Source organism: Labrus bergylta, chromosome 16 (genome assembly GCF_963930695.1).
Source record: "Labrus bergylta chromosome 16, fLabBer1.1, whole genome shotgun sequence".
NCBI classification, from domain to species: domain Eukaryota; kingdom Metazoa; phylum Chordata; class Actinopteri; order Labriformes; family Labridae; genus Labrus; species Labrus bergylta.
Window position 1 is genome coordinate 23833733 of NC_089210.1, and position 24596 is coordinate 23858328.

At 39.4% G+C, this 24596-nt stretch overlaps 3 protein-coding genes across 4 annotated transcripts; 1 reads left to right on the top strand and 2 right to left on the bottom strand.

Annotated features, from left to right (window-relative positions):
• Positions 1-375: 375 nt before the first annotated feature.
• LOC109993726 (immunoglobulin lambda-1 light chain) lies at positions 376-7183 on the top strand. Of its 2 annotated transcripts, none has more exons than XM_020646795.3 (4): positions 376-469; positions 562-887; positions 5772-5805; positions 6614-7183. In XM_020646795.3, exons 1-4 carry the CDS (start codon positions 430-432, stop codon positions 6940-6942), a joined length of 729 nt encoding a protein of 242 aa, XP_020502451.2. In that variant the 5' UTR covers positions 376-429; the 3' UTR covers positions 6943-7183. The 2 variants fall into 2 exon arrangements, with proteins under 2 accessions (XP_020502451.2, XP_020502443.2); XM_020646787.3 differs by lacking the exons at positions 376-469; positions 562-887 and adding exons at positions 1749-1881; positions 1970-2295.
• Positions 7184-8400: 1217 nt separating this feature from the next.
• Positions 8401-23288, bottom strand: LOC110005480 (immunoglobulin lambda-1 light chain-like). Its single transcript, XM_065965078.1, has 4 exons — positions 23184-23288; positions 22762-23091; positions 9865-9894; positions 8401-9026 (listed from the first exon to the last, which is right to left on the bottom strand). Exons 1-4 carry the CDS (start codon positions 23221-23223, stop codon positions 8698-8700), a joined length of 729 nt encoding a protein of 242 aa, XP_065821150.1. The 5' UTR covers positions 23224-23288; the 3' UTR covers positions 8401-8697.
• On the bottom strand, positions 13445-15821 carry LOC114917304 (cilia- and flagella-associated protein 45-like). The gene has a single exon (XM_065964749.1). The coding sequence runs from the start codon at positions 15819-15821 to the stop codon at positions 13770-13772; it is 2052 nt and encodes a 683-aa protein (XP_065820821.1). The 3' UTR covers positions 13445-13769.
• Positions 23289-24596: the final 1308 nt, after the last annotated feature.

Here is a 24596-nt window from a genome sequence, read left to right on the forward strand (position 1 = left end):
GTCTGTTTACACAATGACATCAAGAAGAATTTTACATTTAAGGTCACAGAGAATTAAACATTTTTATTATTAACTATGAAACTAAATAAAATGACACAATCAGGACATCAGCAAACTTCTTTAGTCAAGTGAAAACATGTTGGTTTGTAGACAACGTGAAAAAGTATCTTAGAGATGATCCAAGATGATGTTAGAAATCTGCATGATGTGTTTAATTAATGAATGAAAACAGTGCTGAGTGTGTAAACTCCTCCTCTCCTCCTCTTCCTCCTCCTCTCCCTCCTCCTCTCCCTCCTCCTCATCCTCCTCTTCTTCCTCCTCTTCTCTCCTCAGTGTCTTTATAAGCTTCAGTGTCTCTTCTCCTCACACTCCAACCCTGCTCACCTCTCAGCTGGACAGTAAGGGACGTTTACAGCACACACTGACAACATGCTGGGGACCCTGTGCACTCTCATCACTGCTCTAACATGTAAGGAGGCTGACTTACTGCAGCTTTGAGCTCATGTTGGATTCATCAGTCTGTGTGTTTCTCTTGACTCCATGTCATCTTGTTGTTTCCAGGTGTGAGTGCTGTGACGCTGGTGACACAGAAGCCTCCTGTTGTGACTCTGAGGAGAGGAGAGACAGCCACCATGGACTGTAACCTGGGGACTGTGACTAACAGTGAAGCCTGTTGGTACAAACAGATTCCAGGAGGAGTTCCTCAGTTTATTTTGTATAATCATCATTCATATAGCTCTCCAAGCTATGGCTCTGGTTTCTCCTCTCCAAAGTTCACATCCACTCATCAGTCACAAACAGATTATCGTTTGATCATCAGCACTGTGGAGGAGAGAGACTCAGCAGTTTATTACTGTCAGACATGGGACAGCTCTGTCAGTGAGCACGTATCACAGTGATTTACACCGTGACAAAAACCTCCTCACTGAACACTTCTGCTTTTTGACTCTCTTTCACATCTAACGCTCCTTGTAACTGCTCTACTCTAGAATGTGACATCCAATAAGTGTCCTAAATGTATTCTTAAAGGACAGAAACCTCATCTCATTTATTACTACACATAAGAAGAAAAATCTTTAGTCAGTGTCTATGTTCATCTTTTCTACATGTTGATATAAACAGTTGGACTGAGCTCAGTGCAGAAATACCCCACTGATTGATAAATAAAGAGAAACACACAGATTCATTCTTTATCTCTGGAAACATTGAAAACCAAGAGGAGCTTGTATTTAGAATATAAATCACACAAGTGAAGAGAAAAGAAAAGAAACCATCTTGTGATGATTGTGTTTTAAAATAATGACAAACACTATCACCTCCAAATGAATGTGACATGAATATGATATTAGTGTGTACAGAGTGAAGGGAACTTTAATACGATGCAGAAGAAGATCATGTTTGTGTCTCATTATGAGTTTCTGTTGATTTTTATAACTAATAACAGAAATAACAGGACAGATTTACAACTCAGAAAAAAGATTATGAAACATTTTTAATCAGCTCAACTAACAGAGATGGACTTTATGTTTTATACATAAACTTTTGTTGGACCCTCAGGTTATTTACTAGATTCAAAGAAGATCATCAGAACTCCAAAGACAACAACAACATGACAAACAGGAACAAACAGACATAAATCCTGTCTGTTATTAATGAATGAAAACAGTGCTGAGTGTGTAAACTCCTCCTCCTCTTCCTCTTCCTCCTCCTCCTCTTCCTCCTCCTCCTCCTCCTCCTCTCCTCAGTGTCTTTATAAGCTTCAGTGTCTCTTCTCCTCACACTCCAACCCTGCTCACCTCTCAGCTGGACAGTAAGGGACGTTTACAGCACACACTGACAACATGCTGGGGACCCTGTGCACTCTCATCACTGCTCTAACATGTAAGAGATTCTTCTCAGTCCTTTCACACACCATCATTTCACACACAAACCTTTCACTCATGTCTTTTTCTCTGTGTGTGTGTTACAGATGTTGATGCAGTGATAGTGTTGACCCAGACGCCTGCTGTCCACACAGTTTCTACAGGACAACAAGTTGTTCTTCAATGTAACATCCAGAGAGCTGATGGATATTATGTCTCCTGGTACAAACAGGTTCCTGGTGAAGCTCCTCAGTATGTTCTGAGATTTTACCACTCTGACAGCTCACCTGGCTTTGGATCAGGATTCTCCTCAGACAGATTCAACTCTAAATCCTCATCAAACATAGATTATCAGTTCATCATAAAGAGAGCAGAGACAGGAGACTCTGCTGTTTATTTTTGTCGCACATGGGATAACTCTGCTAAGGAGAACGTATCACAGTGATTTACACCGTGACAAAAACCTCCTCACTAACTACTTCTGCTTTTTGATTCTCTTTCACATTGAATAATGCTCGCTGTAAATACACTCCACACAATGTATCATTAGTATCAAACAGTGTCCTCAATATATTCTAAAATTGCCATTTAGATGGAAAAAAACTAAGAAATGTATCTCATTAACAAACATAAAGAAACCACAAATGTCAGTATTTGTTTCATGCCCTTTTTCTTTTTCTAATTTACAACATAGAGCAATTTGTGCCAAAAAAAGTGAAGAACAAGGACGAGCAAAGAGATGAATTCTTTACCTCTGGAAACATAAAAAAACAAGAGCAGCTGGCATTTAGAATATAAAGCAAACAAGGAAATAAGAAAGAAAAAAAACCTTCATATGATTGTTTTCTTTAAATTTATCAAGTTAATCAAAATAATTTGAACTATAACGACTACAAAATGAATGACCATGAGGAAGTTTAAAGCTCAGAGGAGAGATTTCACATTGTTTGATTAGACTGATGAAATCCTGATTCTGTTTGATTCATCCTTCAGCCTCAGGCCAAATGTTTGTCTGGAAACAGAAAAGTGTGTCAAAGTTCACTTTAGAAAGAGAAGAAGAAGAAGAGACAAACTTCATGATGTTGGAAACATGTCACAGAATCACAGGAATGATGTGTTTACAATCTCAAGAGTCAATATAATAACAGAAGATGATTTCTTAGAGAGAGAACATTTCATGAGAAGTGTGACGAAAGTGAGATAACCTGAGAAATGTTCAATCTGAAACATTCTTTATACTCAACCTGTTTACTGCACAAACTCAAATACACAAGTGTGAGAACACATTACACTTCAAATCATGTAGACTTTATTTCTTCATTAGATTATGAACACTGATCTCAAAGACATGAAGAGGCCTCTAAAGACAACAGGAACAACAACATGACAAACAGGAAGAAACAGACATAAATCCTGTCTGTTATTAATGAATGAAAACAGTGCTAAGTGTGTAAACTCCTCCTCCTCCTCTTCCTCCTCCTCCTCTTCCTCCTCCTCTTCCTCCTCCTCTCCTCTCCTCAGTGTCTTTATAAGCTTCAGTGTCTCTTCTCCTCACACTCCAACCCTGCTCACCTCTCAGCTGGACAGTAAGGGACGTTTACAGCACACACTGACAACATGCTGGGGACCCTGTGCACTCTCATCACTGCTCTAACATGTAAGGAGGCTGACTTACTGCAGCTTTGAGCTCATGTTGGATTCATCAGTCTGTGTGTTTCTCTTGACTCCATGTCATCTTGTTGTTTCCAGGTGTGAGTGCTGTGACGCTGGTGACACAGAAGCCTCCTGTTGTGAATCTGAGGAGAGGAGAGACAGCCACCATGGACTGTAACCTGGGGACTGTGACTAACATTGCTGCTCGTTGGTACAAACAGATTCCAGGAGGAGTTCCTCAGTTTATTCTGAGCAACTATCACAGCTGGAGCTCTCCAGAGTATGGCTCTGGTTTCTCCTCTCCAAAGTTCACATCCACTCATCAGTCACAATCAGATTATCGTTTGATCATCAGCACTGTGGAGGAGAGAGACTCAGCAGTTTATTACTGTCAGACATATGACAGCTCTGTCAGTGAGAACGTATCACAGTGATTTACACCGTGACAAAAACCTCCTCACTGAACACTTCTGCTTTTTGTCACTGCACTTAACTTTGACCACAATGAAGCCACAAAAGAAATTCAACACTATTAATATTACAGTGCATACATTTCAATATACTATTATTAGTCTGATTTTTTCAATGTTGGTTAAATATTCTCTGGTTAAAGAATTATCATGTTGTGTCTCCTGTTCTTTGAGTCAGCTCTTGTCTCACACGTTCATCAACAGGTCCAGAACTGATGCAAAAACACAACATGTCTACATTCCCTGAGCAGATAGATTCAAAGGAACACTTGTTGTGTTTTTCTTAATTTCTCAAATGTGCTTCTCTTATCTGACAAACAAACTGTCTGTAACCTCGTCTGCCCCCCCCCCCCACCAGCTGACCTCACAGAGAAGATCTACATGAAACAGAAACACAAAGAAAAGAGTTTCAGTTGCATAATATGCCTTGATTAAAATGTAATACCATTTAGTGATCTTAGATTGAGCCTGAGCAGACTGATGAAAAGAACCAAACACCTTCTGAACATGTTGTTTTAAAGAGGTGTCATCTCTTCTTTTTACCCATCCTGTCTGCTGTCTTATAAGATCAGGGGGAGTTTCAGTCCATCAACCTGACTGGAGTTTGTCCAGTATATCTATTTGAATAAAATATACTCTCCATCACATCCAGCTTACTGCTCAGTATAGACTGCAGCTTGTTGCATGTTGCACAGAGCCTAGACATCTACCAGTTCTCCTGACACAGGGTCTGTGTGAGTCAGGCTGGGACCACAGGATCACATACGAGGTTTCATTTGAAGTATTATAGTACAGGAGCTCTGGAGCAGCAGACAGTTTGCTTCCACCTTCACATGTGCTGCAGTCTTCAGTCACTGTCTGTCCAAAGAGAGGAATTGTGATACTGACATGTTCTCTCTGTATGTTCTGTCTAATTCACAGGCATACAATCACTGGGTTAGTGACAGTGTTTCACATTGATTCGGAAACAATTGATTTAATACACACAAACACACACACATTCTCACCTTGTCATTGTGTGTGTTTGTGTGTTCTTTACTATGGTGTTGTATTTTCTGTAGCAGCAGCCTCTTCATTATGTCTTGTGTTCATGCAGAGAAGATTTTACACTTCACAGAATATGAGACACCAACACATGTAGAAAGTAAGTCGATAAACCACCTTTACAAGAATCTCTTTAAACATTTCTCTTGTTTGATTTGTTGTGTTTAAGAAAAGTAACCCTTTTTTGTACTCAACATACCATTTTATGAAAATGCACTTTACCTTTATCCATGAAGACAGATGGAAACTACTGGCAATGTAGAGTCACCAATTGACCTAACGAGCATGTCTGGACTGTGGGAGGAATCCAGAGTACCTGGAGAGAGCCCACGCATGCACGGGAGCAAACTCCAAACAGAGAGGCCCTGTCCAACATACAATTCAGACTTGAAAAGCTCCTGTTTCTAGGTTATGAATTTCACAGCAACAAAATTGATTCATTATCAACAAGCACCTCTTCATAGAACTATACTCACATTTACATCGTGTTATAAAGGTTTCTTTTTGGTACAATCATGAAGAAACTTGAACAAAACAAGAAAGGATACTAAACAAAGCGTTCTTCAGGGTGAAAAGAGTTTGATAAAAGTCCATCAGTGTTGTTGTAATGTGAGCAGACTGATGAAAGAATGACATGTTGACAGTGAAAGTTGCTCTCAACAGGATGTTTCAGTTCCACTCCCCTCATTAGTGAGAGTCAGGAGGTTTTTGTACAGCCATGTATACAAACTGAATCACTGTGGTATTCGGACAAGGCACCAAGCTGATTGTGACGAGTAAGTACTTTGAAACTCATCATGAAATGAGAGAGATTTGATCATTCTTATTCAAACTGATCAGTAATCATCATTTGTTATTTAACTCATTGTTCAGATATATTTTTGTGTGAACAACACACATTTATATTTAGTTCTCTTTCTGACACCAGACTATGTCTTGGAATGAAACGGAAAGCTTTCAAAAAGGTTTCAACATTTGTATGAAATAGTTTCTGTCAATTCTGAAGTATGTTGATGTTTGAGGAATGTTGAACAGTTCAGATCAAATTACAAAATGTGACAATTCATGTCCAAATATAAACGGCATGTTTGATCCTTTCTAAACCTTTGTTGAATCATCTCTAAAATGTTTCTTACAATATGATATGAAGAATTCAAACTTCTAAACTTCTCGTGTTTCAAATGTTTAAAGTTTTTGATGAGTTAGTTTTTTCAATTAAAAACATGCTCTGGATTATTTCCTCATTTCTAAGTGTTAGATAGTTGGTTAGAAAAAAGAATTGAATTGTTATTTCAGGACAGTTGTTTCATATTTCACAAAGTATTTTTCATGGCACACAAAGTGTCTTTATGATATTGTTACTGTCATAAAAAATGATCCTGATTGATGAATGACTCATCATTTTGATCATCATTTCATGATGTTTTTACATGTGATGACAACATTCTTTACTGCAGCCTGTTTGTCAAACTGTGAACAAAACTAATGAGTTGATGGTCTCTGTCATACTTTGTATTGAATGACTTCACTTGTACTCATGTGTTCAATGTCCTGTGTGTGTGTGTGTGTGTGTGTGTGTTTCAGGCTCCAGCCTCTCTCCTCCTGTCCTCACAGTCTTCCTTCCGTCCAGTGCTGAGCTCCAGTCCAACAAAGCCTCTCTGGTCTGTCTGTCCTCTCAGTCTGTGCCTTTTGCAGATGTGAGCTGGTCTGCTGCTGGGAGTCCAGTGAGCAGTGGGATCTCTACCAGCACGGCCGTTCAGCAACCAGACCAGACTTTCCAAATCAGCAGCTATCTGTCCATCCAGACGTCAGACTGGAACATGGACAAGGTCTACACATGTCGAGTGTCTTTGGGCTCCCAGACTTCAGAGAAAACCATCAACAAGTCCCACTGTTCCACTGAAGACCAGTAGAGGAGCAGAGGGACCATTTCTAATCTGCTTCTTGACTCTTTGTGCTGTTTGCTCATTACAAGGTTCACATCTTACAGTATATGTCTGCATGCTTGTAATACATGTTGTGACCTCTAGGTGGAGGTGATGGATCAGCTTTGCAACTTGCTACAGATTCATTAATTATGCAACACAAAATGTGATTAATGAAGAATTTTCTTTAATTGAACTCATGAATAAAAATAACAAAAAAAAACAAAAATGGTTGAACTGTTTATTTCCTCATTACTGATGTTTGTCTTACCAACAGGTTATTAATCAACACAAAAACATTTCATTGATTCAGTCTTTAAATAATAAAACAGTATTTGAAGATATTTCTATTTTAAATAGGTCAACCTGTGCATCAACAAAGAGCTTTTTCAGTTTATTGTATATTTGCCTCGTTTTAGTTTCTTGCATAGGAAGTGTTATTAGAATAATCAGATAAAATGAACAAATGAAACTGAGATTTCATCCTCCATCAGTGAAGCATCACCTCTCTGCTCCTCCCTCTCCTCCTCCTCAGGATGCACCTGCAGGCCTCCTCTCCTTATTCATAGCTGCATGCAAATGAAGAGGTCAAAGGTCAGCTCACTGTAAAACTGTCTCTGACCTGAAATACACTGATGTTTCATTTGTGATCAATTGGTTAATCAGACAAATACCTTAACAATGTCCTTAAATGTAGAGACTTGTAGGATCAGTTAAAATGTAAAAATAATAATAATAATTTTGATCATCTTTACATATTTAAATCCTTTAAAGATTTAGTTTTGAGTGGCTGCACCATACTGATGCTGATTATAAGGCACCATAAGGCTGTGTATATTTAATCATAGCTTAATCTTTTTTGCAGGACCTGCCTTGAAGTAGATTCTGACAAATGAAATCCAGAAACATAGATACTTGTGCAAAGATAATTATTTTCTTTTAAAGGGTTAAAAAAATGCACAGACAAACAGTAAGTGGATGACAAGTACTTCAATACATCACATTCTGTCATCACTTACAGATTGGTTTTCTTAAACATAACATATGGAAGAAAAAAACTCTAAGGCTTGACTTCAACCACAAGGGGGAGACAACTCTTGATGCATTTATGTGTGCATGTTTGAAAAGAGTCAGTTAAAGTGCAGTCAATTATCTTAAGATTCATATTTGATTGATTTAGAGGTTTTTGTATCAGCTATAAGTTTATACAAAAGACAAAGACAAAGCGTCTTGTGCACTGCAGGGGTTAAATATACCAGAAATGTATTTCACCAGTGTGACATTGTGATCACGACTATACTCCTCATCAGACGGTCTGATTTGTCTTCAGTGATTTTTTTGGGTCGACTCTGCACCTGCCCTATTGATTTATATGTGTGTATTTTCCTGATTGTTTTGAGTATATACATACAAACATTTTACCTAAGACAAAATAAACTCAACAGATTTGTATCTAATTAAGAATGCTTTTATTTCAAATAATCCATGCACAATAAAGCAAAGCTGTGTTCACACCAACAGTTATGTATAAAAAAATGCTGATCAATCTATTCATCGTCTTTGGTCAAATTCTTCTCTGAGGTGTGGGAGCCCAGAGGAACTTAAAACTTGAGAAGGTTTAATGGACAGATAGACACAACATGTATTACAAGCATGCAGACGTATACTGTAAGATGTGAACCTTGTAATGAGCAAACAGCACAAAGAGTCAAGAAGCAGATTAGAAATGGTCCCTCTGCTCCTCTACTGGTCTTCAGTGGAACAGTGGGACTTGTTGATGGTTTTCTCTGAAGTCTGGGAGCCCAAAGACACTCGACATGTGTAGACCTTGTCCATGTTCCAGTCTGACGTCTGGATGGACAGATAGCTGCTGATTTGGAAAGTCTGGTCTGGTTGCTGAACGGCCGTGCTGGTAGAGATCCCACTGCTCACTGGACTCCCAGCAGCAGACCAGCTCACATCTGCAAAAGGCACAGACTGAGAGGACAGACAGACCAGAGAGGCTTTGTTGGACTGGAGCTCAGCACTGGACGGAGGGAAGACTGTGAGGACAGGAGGAGAGAGGCTGGAGCCTGAAACACACACACACACACACACACACACACACACACACACACACACACACACACACACACACACACACGCACACACACAGGACATTGAACACATGAGTACAAGTGAAGTCATTCAATACAAAGTATGACAGAGACCATCAACTCATTAGTTTTGTTCACAGTTTGACAAACAGGCTGCAGTAAAGAATGTTGTCATCACATGTAAAAACATCATGAAATGATGATCAAAATGATGAGTCATTCATCAATCAGGATCATTTTTTATGACAGTAACAATATCATAAAGACACTTTGTGAAATATGAAACAACTGTCCTGAAATAACAATTAAAAATATTTTTTCTAACCAACTATCTAACACTTAGAAATGAGGAAATAATCCAGAGCATGTTTTTCATTGAAAAAACTAACTCATCAAAAACTTTAAACATTTGAAACACGAGAAGTTTAGAAGTTTGAATTCTTCATATCACATTGTAAGAAACATTTTAGAGATGATTCAACAAAGGTTTAGAAAGGATCAAACATGCCGTTTATATTTGGACATGAATTGTCACATTTTGTAATTTGATCTGAACTGTTCAACATTCCTCAAACATCAACATACTTCAGAATTGACAGAAACTATTTCATACAAATGTTGAAAGCTTTTTGAAAGCTTTCCGTTTCATTCCAAGACATAGTCTGGTGTCAGAAAGAGAACTAAATATAAATGTGTGTTGTTCACACAAAAATATATCTGAACAATGAGTTAAAGAACAAATGATGATTACTGATCAGTTTGAATAAGAATGATCAAATCTCTCTCATTTCATGATGAGTTTCAAAGTACTTACTCGTCACAATCAGCTTGGTGCCTTGTCCGAATACCACAGTGATTCAGTTTGTATACATGGCTGTACAAAAACCTCCTGACTCTCACTAATGAGGGGAGTGGAACTGAAACATCCTGTTGAGAGCAACTTTCACTGTCAACATGTCATTCTTTCATCAGTCTGCTCACATTACAACAACACTGATGGACTTTTATCAAACTCTTTTCACCCTGAAGAACACTTTGTTTAGTATCCTTTCTTGTTTTGTTCAAGTTTCTTCATGATTGTACCAAAAAGAAACCTTTATAACACGATGTAAATGTGAATAGAGTTCTATGAAGAGGTGGTCGTTGATAATGAATCAATTTTGTTGCTGTGAAATTCATAATCTAGAAACAGAAGCTTTTCAAGTCTGAATTGTATGTTGGACAGGGCCTCTCTGTTTGGAGTTTGCTCCCGTGCATGCGTGGGCTCTCTCCAGGTACTCTGGATTCCTCCCACAGTCCAGACATGCTCGTTAGGTCAATTGGTGACTCTACATTGCCAGTAGTTTCCATCTGTCTTCATGGATAAAGGTAAAGTGCATTTTCATAAAATGGTATGTTGAGTACAAAAAAGGGTTACTTTTCTTAAACACAACAAATCAAACAAGAGAAATGTTTAAAGAGATTCTTGTAAAGGTGGTTTATCGACTTACTTTCTACATGTGTTGGTGTCTCATATTCTGTGAAGTGTAAAATCTTCTCTGCATGAACACAAGACATAATGAAGAGGCTGCTGCTACAGAAAATACAACACCATAGTAAAGAACACACAAACACACACAATGACAAGGTGAGAATGTGTGTGTGTTTGTGTGTATTAAATCAATTGTTTCCGAATCAATGTGAAACACTGTCACTAACCCAGTGATTGTATGCCTGTGAATTAGACAGAACATACAGAGAGAACATGTCAGTATCACAATTCCTCTCTTTGGACAGACAGTGACTGAAGACTGCAGCACATGTGAAGGTGGAAGCAAACTGTCTGCTGCTCCAGAGCTCCTCTACTATAATACTTCAAATGAAACCTCGTATGTGATCCTGTGGTCCCAGCCTGACTCACACAGACCCTGTGTCAGGAGAACTGGTAGATGTCTAGGCTCTGTGCAACATGCAACAAGCTGCAGTCTATACTGAGCAGTAAGCTGGATGTGATGGAGAGTATATTTTATTCAAATAGATATACTGGACAAACTCCAGTCAGGTTGATGGACTGAAACTCCCCCTGATCTTATAAGACAGCAGACAGGACGGGTAAAAAGAAGAGATGACACCTCTTCTTTTTGATGACAAGGTTACAGACAGTTTGTCTGTCAGATAAGAGAAGCACATTTGAGAAGTTAAGAAAAACACAGCAAGTGTTCCTTTGAATCTATCTGCTCAGGGAATGTAGACATGTTGTGTTTTTGCATCAGTTCTGGACCTGTTGATGAACGTGTGAGACAAGAGCTGACTCAAAGAACAGGAGACACAACATGATAATTCTTTAACCAGAGAATATTTAACCAACATTGAAAAAATCACACAAGATGAATAATAGTGGATTGAAATGTATGCACTGTAATATTAATAGCGTTGAATTTCTTTTGTGGCTTCATTGTGGTCAAAGTTAAGTGCAGTGACAAAAAGCAGAAGTGTTCAGTGAGGAGGTTTTTGTCACGGTGTAAATCACTGTGATACGTACTCATTGACAGAGCTGTCCCATGTCTTACAGTAATAAACTGCTGAGTCTCTCTCCTCCACAGTGCTGATGATCAAACGATAATCTGATTGTGACTGATGAGTGGATGTGAACTTTGGAGAGGAGAAACCAGAGCCATAGCTTGGAGAGCTCCAGCTGTGATAGTTGCTCAGAATAAAGTGAGGAACACCTCCTGGAATCTGTTTGTACCAACAAGCTATTTGGTCAGTCACAGTCCCCAGGTTACAGTCCATGGTGACTGTCTCTCCTCTCCTCAGAGTCACAACAGGAGGCTTCTGTGTCACCAGCGTCACAGCACTCACACCTGGAAACAACAAGATGACATGGAGTCAAGAGAAACACACAGACTGATGAATCCAACATGAGCTCAAAGCTGCAGTAAGTCAGCCTCCTTACATGTTAGAGCAGTGATGAGAGTGCACAGGGTCCCCAGCATGTTGTCAGTGTGTGCTGTAAACGTCCCTTACTGTCCAGCTGAGAGGTGAGCAGGGTTGGAGTGTGAGGAGAAGAGACACTGAAGCTTATAAAGGCACTGAGGAGAGGAGGAGGAGGAGGGAGAGAAGGAGGAAGAGGAAGAGGAGGAGGAGTTTACACACTCAGCACTGTTTTCATTCATTAATAACAGACAGGATTTATGTCTGTTTGTTCCTGTTTGTCATGTTGTTGTTGTCTTTGGAGTTCTGATGATCTTCTTTGAATCTAGTAAATAACCTGAGGGTCCAACAAAAGTTTATGTATAAAACATAAAGTCCATCTCTGTTAGTTGAGCTGATTAAAATGTTTCATCTTTTTATGAGCTGTAAATCTGTCCTGTTATTTCTGTTATTAGTCATAAAAATCAACAGAAACTCATAATGAGACACAAACATGATCTTCTTCTGCATCGTATTAAAGTTCCCTTCACTCTGTACACACTAATATCATATTCATGTCACATTCATTTGGAGGTGATAGTGTTTGTCATTATTTTAAAACACAAACATCACAAGATGGTTTCTTTTCTTTTCTCTTCACTTGTGTGATTTATATTCTAAATACAAGCTCCTCTTTGTTGACTAAAGTTTTTTCTTCTTATGTGTAGTAATAAATGAGATGAGGTTTTCTGTCCAGAATACATTTAGGACACTTGTTTGATGTCATTACAAATTCTTGAGTAGAGCAGTTTCAAGGAGCGTTAAATGTGAAAGAGATTCAAAAGCAGAAGTGTTCAGTGAGGAGGTTTTTGTCACGGTGTAAATCACTGTGATACGTTCTCACTGACAGAGCTGTCCCATGTCTGACAGTAATAAACTGCTGAGTCTCTCTCCTCCACAGTGCTGATGATCAAACGATATATATGGTATATCGTCATTCATATATCATAACAATATATGAATGATGGTTCTTCAGAATATATTGAGGAACTCCTCAGAACTCTGCCTCTGAAAGATACTTTGTTTTCAGCAATGATCTGCAACAAGTTCCCCCTTATTTCTACAAAGATAATGAATCACATACCATGTTTTAAAAATGTAAATGCTATCAAATTTCTGAAAAGGCAAATCAGCACTGAGTTAAAACATAAATAAAGCAATAAAGTAATGTAGCAAACTTATCAAACTTAAATCTTAATTTCTTCATTATTTTTCTTAGAAAAAACATTTAGCAATTTACAAAATATGTATCAAAGTGTGTTTTGTCAAAAACCTTTATTGAGGTGTCATCAGATGAGAACCATTGGATTAGGGACTGGTGTATCGGAAGCTAAAAATAATGAATTTATTTTTCAATACCTTGCCATTGTTAAGGCACGATCATAAAGAAATGCAGAACAATAAAACAAACTAGAATGAATAAAGTCACAGCAGACCAAAAGAATAATTGACAAGGATTTTATTTCATACAGCTTCAAGTCAATAACAATATTTTTGTTCTTTTATTTATTTATTATTATATATTATTATTTAAGTTTTACTAATTTAAGGTCCTAATTGTTATATCTAATATTGTATTGTTGGGACAAACCAGAGTACCCGGAGAAAACCCACGTGCAACAGAAGAAGAAAAGTACAAGTAGAATAAGAAGAGATGAAGTAGATGGAGCAAAGTTAGGAGGAAAGGGGAATGTTGGAGAGAAATGGTGAGGAATGAGGTGGGTGGGACAGGAAAGGAATTTTGTAGTTCAGGCTTCTCTCCTTGAACTATCTGTGGATAGGGGGAAGGCGGAAGTTTGGTTGCCCTGCAGAGGTCAGCCGGCCCTTAGAGAGAGAGGGTGCAGTTGAGAAGCGGGTCGGTCGCAGATCACTAATCCTGGTCTCTTCATATCCGAGCCCCGTCTTGTTGTGATCCTGCTTGCAAAAAATGGGACTGACCCTTCCTCTGACAGGGTGTTCAACAGCATTATGAATAGGTGGGAGGTGGAAGGGCTTCTGGACAAGGTCATCTCTAGAAGTGAGCTGAATTTGATTGATTTTCTTGGCCTCAGCTTGTTGTCTTTGATGTTGTCTTGGGAGTCTTTCGCGATTTGCAATGGCCGAGTGATCCCGTTCCTTTTTCTGATGTTGTTCCTTATCATTCTGATGCTGGATAATGGCTATGTTGTTTTGCTGTCTGTCCTGTCTCTCACTTTCTACCTCCTCAGCAGCAAGCAAATTTAAATGTTTCTTATATTGCCTCTCACTTCCTTTTCCACCCTGCGTCATCTGCCCCATGGTATTAAGGAGTGTTCCCTCTGTACTGTGTGTCTTATCACTGGCTCTTTGGTCTTTTAGTGTCTTCTTGTTGTTAACTTTCCTTTCCACCACACTGCAGTATTTTTCAGAGAGTCCTGTAGCCTTTAACTCCTTCAGCTTGTGTTGTTTAGTCTCATCAACTTGCACACGTTTCAGCTTATTTGCTTCAATCAAATCATGAGCCTCTTTCATGATCTTTTCGCGATTTGCAATGGCCGAGTGATCCTGTTCCTTTTTCTGATGTTGTAAGGCCTCTAAGTAGTTTGCTGCGTTCTTACGCTTCTTCTCCTCTTCCTCCTTCTCTTTACTGAGGCTGTACTGTGACGCCTTTAACACCCGCTCAAACTCTTCTTTCTGAAGCATGACCTCTCTACTCTGGTAGTACTGTTTGGAGTGCGACTGCTCCAAGCGATCGGTGCGCATCTTTGCTTCCTCTTGTACTGTCTTTGCAGCCAGATCTTTCTCTTTTCTCCTCCATTTGCTGTCTTCCATTTCTTTGATCCTCTTAGTGTGGATCTCATCCTGCTCTGCCTTGTTGTCTCTAACTTCTTTCTGCCGAGCAAACATCTTAGCATGCTCCAACTCCCTCTCTTTCTTTTTACGTTTCTGCGCTGCTTCCTGTTCAGCCTCCTGCTTCATTTTTTTCTGGATGAACTCTGCGTTTTCAATGTCAGCCAGCTTCTCCTCCTCCATCCTCTGCGTCTTGGCGAGCATTTTCATTGCTTTGATGTGCTTACGCTCTTCGTGTAGATGCTGTTGTGCCTCTCTTTTCTGCTCCAGGGCTTTGAGGTCCTCCAGTTTCCATTTCTTCTCTCTCTCTTGTACTGTCTGTTCCTCCTGTCTTTTCATCTCATCCTGCACCTGCTTGTTTGAATGAATGTTTTGTGATACTTGGTTGAGATTATGCTTCATCACTCTGTTTAGCTTTTGTTTGTGGAGTGCATCAGCCTGCTCAATGGCCTCTATGGCTTTGAGGCGCTCCATCTCTACCGTGACATTCAGGAGCTTCTCCTCTTCTGCCAACTCGGCCTGGATCTGTCTCTTCTCCATGATCTGGACCTCACGTATCTCTTGACACTGAGTAGCCAGAATCACCTTGTTGAGCTCCTTGATCTCATCTTCTTGCATCATAATGAGAGTATTGGCCCGCTCCAACGTCTTCTTTGAACGGTCCTGGGCCTGAATCTCCATCTGAGAAGGTGGCATGTTCTGCTTGCGGATATTATTTACCTCAATTAATCTATGCCTGATGGATTCTGCTGCTTTATACTCCTCCTCCCTCTTCCTCTGATGAGCATTCATTTCAACCTTGGCAGTAATCTTGGATGCTGAGAGAATCGGCTGCCACTCAGATGATGACAAGACGATGGACTCTCTAGAAGAATTTGATTTACCACGTCTGTCAAGCATGATTTTGTTCCCAAACAGGGATTCATCTACCTGAGAGGTAGGAGCTACTGTGCGGTAGCGACGAGCACCAGTGTGGTTCTTTGGGGCTTCACGACTGAATCCAAGTCTCATGGTTGTATTGTTGCAAGTCATTATTGGTTGCAATTTGAAGTGAAAATGAATAAGGTTTGTAAAACAGTTTCCAAAACACTAATCCTTTTGTATAATCGAATCCTCTGGTCTATACTCTAAATTATATGTGACATCATTACATTCCATTCCTTTGGTCTTTATTTTATTTTGATTTGAAATTTAAAGTTGAAACAAACAACATGGACATTCTCATAGAATGTAGTCAACTGTTGTCATGACAACATGTTTGCAATGCAAATAATCTCTTCATAGAGTTGCTGTGATTGGCTAATTACATGCAGGCTAATCCTGATTGGTTGTTTGATTGAGACCTGGTATGTTATATTCATAGCTTTCACGTGACGTCACACTCGTATGGAACCGCCCACCTGGAGGGCAAGAAAGTCTCTCTACCACAGTACGCTACTGAGAAGTTACTGGTCTCAGTGGCCCCCTACGTGTTTCTATCTGTTTTATTTGACATTTTTTCAAATTAAATACAAGTGTTGTCTAATAGATACACTAACTGGTGAGGAGACGAGCCCGAGTTTTGCTTTTACAGAATTTAATCTGAGAAAAAAACAGAAAGGAGGACATTTGTGGATTAATTAAGTTAGACCCTCCACAGCCCCTGTGGGGGGAAACATCAGACTTCTCCTCATCCTGACATCAATTATAGTGTTGACTAATTCTAAATATTCCTACCGTTAACTCAAATTACTGCCCCAGAACACTAAGATTGACAGCTGATACTATCCTGATACTATCGCTAGCTAACTAACTAATGTTAGCTATGTAGCACTCACGATGCTTGAATGATAAGGAACTTCTTGCCCTTCACTTCTCAAACAGCAGCATTATCGACCCCGATCAATAATACATAAAGCTGCCTGTATGTTTGTAGACTTTCATCCTACAGTGATGTAAGGGGAGGGATTCTCCTCTATTTATCAGCAATATCACTGAAGTGACGTTCTGGTGTTACGGGTTAAAAGAGTGACCATGTTAACTGATGACATTCAGACAAACGCGACTGAAAGTGTCCTAACAAATACCTCTTTGTTCCGTTTTTGTATTAGCATAATGTCAAAATTGTTTATGAGATATGTTTAAATGAAAGCCAAACAAATAGGCTTTTGATAGGACACGTAACGTACGACAACCAGACTCACTCGGCTGACAGTCACCAGTTATCATGGTAACTCTTTTAAACGTTACACCGGCATAGACTTTGCCGTTTCGAGCGATATAAATAGTGTCCCGTATCGCAAAGTATCGTTAAAGTATCGCAAGTGCCCAAAAAAAAGTTTATCTTAATATGGTTTTGCTATGGTTGTCAGGTGATGTAAACATGTGTCGTTTTAGGAGATGTTAAATTAAAAGCCAGTGATGCAGTTCTACAGGGTTTTCAACGATGGCCATTACTTTCCTGAGTGTTTTTTTGCCCTCCAGCCCTCCGTGCTGATGACGTCACTGAAAGCTATGAATAGGTTACTCATGTTCTCAAAGTCTCTCTCTCACATGTAGTTTGTTGCTGAAATGCGGTATGCCGTCTGTGTGTGTGCATCCGCCCTGCTGCTTGGCCTTCGCTTCTCATGTCAGCAGCAGGTTTCCAAAGTCATGTGACACTGACAGGATCCGTAAAGTTACCTAGTGTCATGTTTTGTTTTTTAATCATTTATTTAGTATTATTGTCTGTTCCTGTTTTATTTTGTACTTACCCTTGTCTCTGTCTTTCAGATCCTGCTCCTCATGTTTTCCTGCCTTGAGCCTCCCTGTCCTGATTGTGCTCACCTGTGTCTCGTTATCCCCTGATTGTCTGTGTGTATATATCCCTGTGTTTCCTCCCTCATGTTGCTAGTTCGCAGTGTGTTCCTGTGTGTCACCTTGTTCCAGCATGTTTCCTTGTAGCTTTATAGTGATTTTTGACTGTGTCTGCCTTACCGTTTTGCCTTTTGCCTGCTCCCTTTGGCTTTGTTTGCCTTGAAGATTTGCCTTCCTGTGTACCGACCTGGACCGTAATTAAACTCTGCCTTTTTCTGAACTCATCTACATGTGAGTCTGCTTTTGAGTCCCTGTCTCTATCTGGTTCTGATATTAATCTCAGTGTTTGTAACTTCTTCAACCTTTGAAAGAAGGTTTTAATTCTGTTTGATGACTTTCAATACACTTTTGTTTCAATACACAAATAGATCGGTATTTACAAAAGGCTACCTCAATGCATTTTGTTGATCTTTATGGAATTTCTTAAATATTAGTTGAAAAATAAGCATTGTGTACAAATTATTCCGTCACTGCTGTTACAGTTTCTTTTTTATAGTCTTTGTAGAGAACCCCACTTTACAAGCCCCTAGTGGGATTTAATCAACTCTTCTTTGCATTATCATGTTATTGTATTGTAGTTAATTTTAATTAATTGATATGTAAAAACATTAAGGACACTGAGTGATCATCCTAAAGTCTTGTGTAGTTACAGGGAGAATTAGTAGATATTCTTAGAGACTCAAAGTGTTCAGTGAGGAGGTTTTTGTCACGGTGTAAATCACTGTGATACGTACTCATTGACAGAGGTGTCCCATGTGCTACAGTAATAAACTGCTGAGTCTCTCTCCTCCACAGTGCTGATGATCAAACGATAATCTGTTTGTGACTGATGAGTGGATGTGAACTTTGGAGAGGAGAAACCAGAGCCATAGCTTGGAGAGCTCCAGCTGTGATAGTTCCTGAGAATATACTGAGGAACTCCTCCTGGAATCTGTTTGTACCAACGAGCAGAACTATCAGTCACAGTCCCCAGGTTACAGTCCATGGTGGCTGTCTCTCCTCTCCTCAGAGTCACAACAGGAGGCTTCTGTGTCACCAGCGTCACAGCACTCACACCTGGAAACAACAAGATGACATGGAGTCAAGAGAAACACACAGACTGATGAATCCAACATGAGCTCAAAGCTGCAGTAAGTCAGCCTCCTTACATGTTAGAGCAGTGATGAGAGTGCACAGGGTCCCCAGCATGTTGTCAGTGTGTGCTGTAAACGTCCCTTACTGTCCAGCTGAGAGGTGAGCAGGGTTGGAGTGTGAGGAGAAGAGACACTGAAGCTTATAAAGACACTGAGGAGGAGGAGAGGAGGAGGAAGAGGAGGAGGAGGAGGAGGAGGAAGAGGAGGAGTTTACACACTCAGCACTGTTTTCATTCATTAATAACAGACAGGATTTATGTCTGTTTCTTCCTGTTTGTCATGTTGTTGTTCCTGTTGTCTTTAGAGGCCTCCTCATGTCTTTGAGATCAGTGTTTATAATCTAATGAAGAAATAAAGTCTACATGATTTGAAGTGTAATGTGTTCTCACACTTGTGTATTTGAGTTTGTGCAGTAAACAGGTTGAGTATAAAGAATGTTTCTGATTGAACATTTCTCAGGTTATCTCACTTTCGTCACACTTCTCATGAAATGTTCTCTCTCTAAGAAATCATCTTCTGTTATTATATTGATGAACTTATCATCTATGTTTGATGAAGATTTAGAGTTGAATCTGTCTGAGGAGAATCCTGATCCAAAGTCAGGTGAGTTTTGAGAGTGGTAAAATTTCAGAACATACTGAGGAGCTTCACCAGGAACCTGTTTGTACCAGGAGACATAATATCCATCATCTCTCTGGATGTTACATTGAAGATCAACTTGTTGTCCTGTAGAAACTGTGTGGACAGCAGGCGTCTGGGTCAGCACTATCACTGCATCAACATCTGTAACACACACACAGAGAAAAAGACATGAGTGAAAGGTTTGTGTGTGAAATGATGGTGTGTGAAAGGACTGAGAAGAATCTCTTACATGTTAGAGCAGTGATGAGAGTGCACAGGGTCCCCAGCATGTTGTCAGTGTGTGCTGTAAACGTCCCTTACTGTCCAGCTGAGAGGTGAGCAGTGTTGGAGTGTGAGGAGAAGAGACACTGAAGCTTATAAAGACACTGAGGAGAGGAGGAGGAGGAGGAAGAGGAAGAGGAGGAGGAGGAGGAACAGGAGGAAGAGGAGTTTATGCACTCAGATCTTATCATTTACTACAGGGTTCATGTTTTTTTTTAATCTCTTAATATTTCTCATTGTATATCTCATGAAATGTTATATTCTTATGAAATGACTTCTGACTAAGACAGCATGTTGCATATTTATAATGACTCTTGAGAATAATTAATTGGAAACACATCATTAAAGACAGAGGAGAAGAAGAAGAGGAGTTTACACACTCAACACTTATTTCAATCATCATGCTTGTCATTTCAACTTGTGTCATCATATGATTCCTTATCAACTAATTCATATCTGTTAATGAGCTGCATCAGAATTGATTCCTTTGTTCATTTTTCATCAAACAACCAAATGAATCAATAATCGACTGAATCATTTCAAACTCCTTTTTCATCCTTAATTGATGTAAGTAGAGTTCTATTAAGTGGTGTCCTTAATGAATCTATCACACTGTGTTGATACTCAGTACTCACTTATATTTGCCTTTCAAGCCTGAATTAGAACAAAATGACTTCATGGATAGAGGTAAAATACATTTTCAGGAATTGTATACACTTATAGTACACACTAAAGTTTACTTCTCTTCAAGAATGTGGCAACAAATCCATCCATCCATTATCTTTTAATGCTTTTCCCATTAGGGGTCTCGGGGGGCGGGAGACGATCCAGCTGTCATTAGGCGAGAGGTGTGTTACAACCGACAACCAGCCACACTCACATGAACACCTTTTAATTTAGAATCACAAGTTAACCTAACGAGCATGTCTTTGGTGACACAACCCGTATAGCTACCTAGGTCATGTTTTGTTTCTACCCATTTATTTAGTATTATTGTCAGTTCCTGTTTTAGTTTGTACATACTGTCTCTGCCTTCTAGATCCTGCTCCTCGTGTTTTCCCACCTTGTGCCTCCCTGTCCTGATTGTGCTCACCTGTGTCTGACATAATAATAATAATAATAATAATAATAGCTTTATTTATATAGCACTTTTTAAAAAAATGTTTACAAAGTGCTGTGACAGACAAAGCAAATACAGAAACACAACAACAGAACAGAGATCAACAGAGGGGCCAAACAAAGAGAGCAACATTTTAAAGATGCAAATATCAGGAATAAGACAGATTCAACAGGCAGGTATGGAGAGGCAGTTCAGTACAATGAAGGAAAAATGAGTTTAAAATCAACCAGGAGAGAACAAAATTAAAATTGAGGGAGAGTGGGACGACATCACATCACAGGCTGTAAACACAGAATGAAGATAAAAAGAAGGGCTAAACAGGACATTGTTTAAATGAATAAAGCAACAGAGAGCTGAAGAGTTAAACGATAAATGGAGTAGGAATTTAAAAAGAATAAGAGCAGTAAATGAATACAGGAAGGGATACATTTAAAGGCTAAACCATTTAAAGAAGAGGAAGATAAAAAGGTTAAAAGCAATACAATTAATAAAAGGAAGAGATAGATCTTTAAAGGAGAAATCACATAAAAGCAAGTCTATAAAAGTGAGATATAATCTCTGTTTCCTCCATCATGTTGCCAGCTCGTAGTGTGTTCCTTGTGTCACCTAGTACCAGCCTTTCTCTTCCAGTGAGCCTTGTAGTGTTTTTATTTACCTTGCCTACCATCTCATTTTTGTCTGTTGCCTGTCATTTTTGGATTAGTCTGCTCCTCTTTACTCCTACCTGTGTACTGACATAGACTGGTTATCAGACTTTGCTTTTACTGAATTCTCACTTGTGTGATCCTGCAATTTTGGGTGCTTTATCCATCTGGTTCTGTCATTTGAACAGAGGGGAGGAAGCTGGAGTACCCGGAGACAACCAACACATGCACAGGGAGAACATGCAAACTCCACACAGAAAAACTCCTGTCTGACAGGGATTCAAACCAAGGACCTCCTTGCTGTGAGGCAACAGTGCTAACCACTGCACCACCGTGCAGCCTTAGTGGCAACAAATCAAACAAGAAAAGTTGATATCTCAAAGCAAATTCTTGTAATTGATGGAATATTTGACTTTCTTGTGACATGTGTTGGTGTCTCATATTGTGAGTGTAAAATCTTCTCTTCATAAACTCAAGAAATAAAACTCTAGAAGAATATACAGATGATCAGAAGGTGAGGATGAGTGAGCCCCTGAGTTAGAAAGTGATTGTTTTTTCTTATCAGTGTAAAACATTCTCACCAACATTGCTCAGTGTAATACAGTACTTTATACAGTTAAGCAATATAACACGGGAGGGAGTGCTGTTGTTCTGAATATCAGCACGCCTGTGATTCAGCCATGTCAACGATCATCACAGCTGTGCTCATATGTGACCTGCTCCATCATTTGGAACATGTCACATATAAGCAATTTATTTCTTCTCCAGTTTACAGATGGAGTTGTCTACTTTAAAGCCTTTCATTAAGTTAATAAGTTTAAAATGAAAGAAATGCTGTCGCTCATGGGAAATGATCTTCTTTCTGCCACTTTCAGATCCTCCAGGGATAAAGCTTGTTGGCCATCAATTGATTTGGTTTTGGTCGTGGGAACATACTGGCCTGCTGACATCGAAGAAGCAAATATTTGTTTTACTTTGAACAACCAGGCTACAGCTCTCCACAATAATGTCCACAAGGAGTAGAGCTCAATTTGTCTTATGTTTGTGTTGCACCAAGGTTCATGCTCAAATATTTACATTGATGTTCAATTTTACTTCAGGAGTATCATGAGAGATCTGACCACAAAGTTTTTTCTTCTTATGTGTAGTAATAAATGAGATGAGGTTTCTGTCCTTTAAGAATACATTTAGGACACTTGTTTGATGTCATTACAAATTCTAGAGTAGAGCAGTTACAAGGAGCGTTAGATATGAAAGAGACTCAAAAAGCAGAAGTGTTCAGTGAGGAGGTTTTTGTCACGGTGTAAATCACTGTGATACGTACTCACTGACAGAGCTGTCCCATGTCTTACAGTAATAAACTGCTGAGTCTCTCTCCTCCACAGTGCTGATGATCAAACGATAATCTGATTGTGACTGATGAGTGGATGTGAACTTTGGAGAGGAGAAACCAGAGCCATAGCTTGGAGAGCTCCAGCTGTGATAGTTCCTGAGAATATACTGAGGAACTCCTCCTGGAATCTGTTTGTACCAATGAGCATAATCGTTAGTCACAGTCCCCAGGTTACAGTCCATGGTGGCTGTCTCTCCTCTCCTCAGAGTCACAACAGGAGGCTTCTGTGTCACCAGCGTCACAGCACTCACACCTGGAAACAACAAGATGACATGGAGTCAAGAGAAACACACAGACTGATGAATCCAACATGAGCTCAAAGCTGCAGTAAGTCAGCCTCCTTACATGTTAGAGCAGTGATGAGAGTGCACAGGGTCCCCAGCATGTTGTCAGTGTGTGCTGAGAATGGCCTTGGAACTTGGAAAGTGAGCTCACTGCTGACAGATTAGAGGCTTTGGAGGATGAGGAGAGGAGGAGCTGGAGGAGCCATTTAATACAGCACAGAGACTGAGAGTGAGTGACAGGAGGAGGAGCTTTGATTCAATCTAACTGTTTTAGCTTTTTTTTTTCTGCCTCACTTCAAAACTCAAATATATACAGTGTATTACTGCCAAGTTTACAATGAGAGTGAATCTGTATTGTCTCTTATAAATGTATATGTTCTATATTTAAAGGTAGTTTGCCAATATATCTCTGAATCACTTGTGACATGTTAACATGTGTGGCCTGTAAATATGTACAATATTAGAAACCCAAACTTTTGAATTATTATTCATTAAAACATCAGCATGTTTCCAGTCAAGCATAAAGTAACAGAAAGGTCCTCAACCCCTAATTTACATGAGGTCAAATGAGGACACGAGGCTTGCAGGTGCATCCTGTAGATGAGAGAGGGAGACATTACAGAATGATGACTCACTTCTGCTGAAGTCAAGACTTGCAAATCATGTGTGTGTGTGTGTGTGTGTGTGTGTGTGTGTGTGTGTGTGTGTGTGTGTGTGTGTGTGTGTGTGTGTGTGTGTGTGTTTAAACCAAGTTTTACAGAATATAAAGAATAAAGTCAGACAGAAAAACAAACCAAAAAAAAAAAACAGGGCTTACTTTGCAGGACATTATGCTACATTGCATCACTAGCACAATATTTCTTAAGACAAACGTTTAAGAGGTAAGCGGTGAGCAGTAAAATCAGTTATTGTCCGGGAACTCTGTCCAGTCGGGCAAGATAATCAAAAAAAGTTTGAACACACAGCCACACATTACAGAAAACCAGTTGAATATCTCACACCAAAATGTGTACAGCCTTTGACATGTCCAAAAAAGGTGGGACAGGGAGCCCTCAGCAGATTTACAGCGATCACACAAAGAAGAGATTGTGGGGAAAATCCTATGCAGTTTAGATTTAGAATAATGGAGCCTGTGTATTACTTTAAATTGAATTAACTGGTGCGAGCATTAATGGAACATGATTGGATTCTGCTCAGGCTCTCCTCCCACACGTCATCATCAATCTGTATCTCCAGACCCTCCTTCCAGGCACTTTTCAGGTGGAGAGTGGCAGAATTTACTTGTTCAGAAACTAAATTTCTTGAATTGGGTGGGATCAGCAATAGCTTGTAAATCCTTTTTTCTTCAGGGAGAGACTCAAAGTTAGGCACACACTGATGTACATAGTTCCTTATTTGTAAATAACGTAAAAAATGTGTAGAAGGAAGAGAGAACTTGTTTTTAAGATGAGTAAATGAGGCAAATTGTTTATCA

Bases quoted from the DNA above. Each gene is read 5' to 3' on its own strand.
- LOC114917304 (XM_065964749.1), bottom strand. From the start codon at position 15,821: ATGAGACTTGGATTCAGTCGTGAAGCCCCAAAGAACCACACTGGTGCT.
- LOC109993726 (XM_020646795.3), top strand. From the start codon at position 430: ATGCTGGGGACCCTGTGCACTCTCATCACTGCTCTAACAT. The intron at 470-561 runs GTAAGGAGGCTG...TGTTGTTTCCAG, and splicing joins TCTCATCACTGCTCTAACAT to GTGTGAGTGCTGTGACGCTG. The intron at 5,806-6,613 runs GTAAGTACTTTG...TGTGTGTTTCAG, and splicing joins CACCAAGCTGATTGTGACGA to GCTCCAGCCTCTCTCCTCCT.
- LOC110005480 (XM_065965078.1), bottom strand. From the start codon at position 23,223: ATGCTGGGGACCCTGTGCACTCTCATCACTGCTCTAACAT. The intron at 9,895-22,761 runs CACAGTGATTTA...TCACTGTGGTAT, and splicing joins CTCTGTCAGTGAGTACGTAT to TCGGACAAGGCACCAAGCTG. The intron at 9,027-9,864 runs GTAAGTACTTTG...TGTGTGTTTCAG, and splicing joins CACCAAGCTGATTGTGACGA to GCTCCAGCCTCTCTCCTCCT.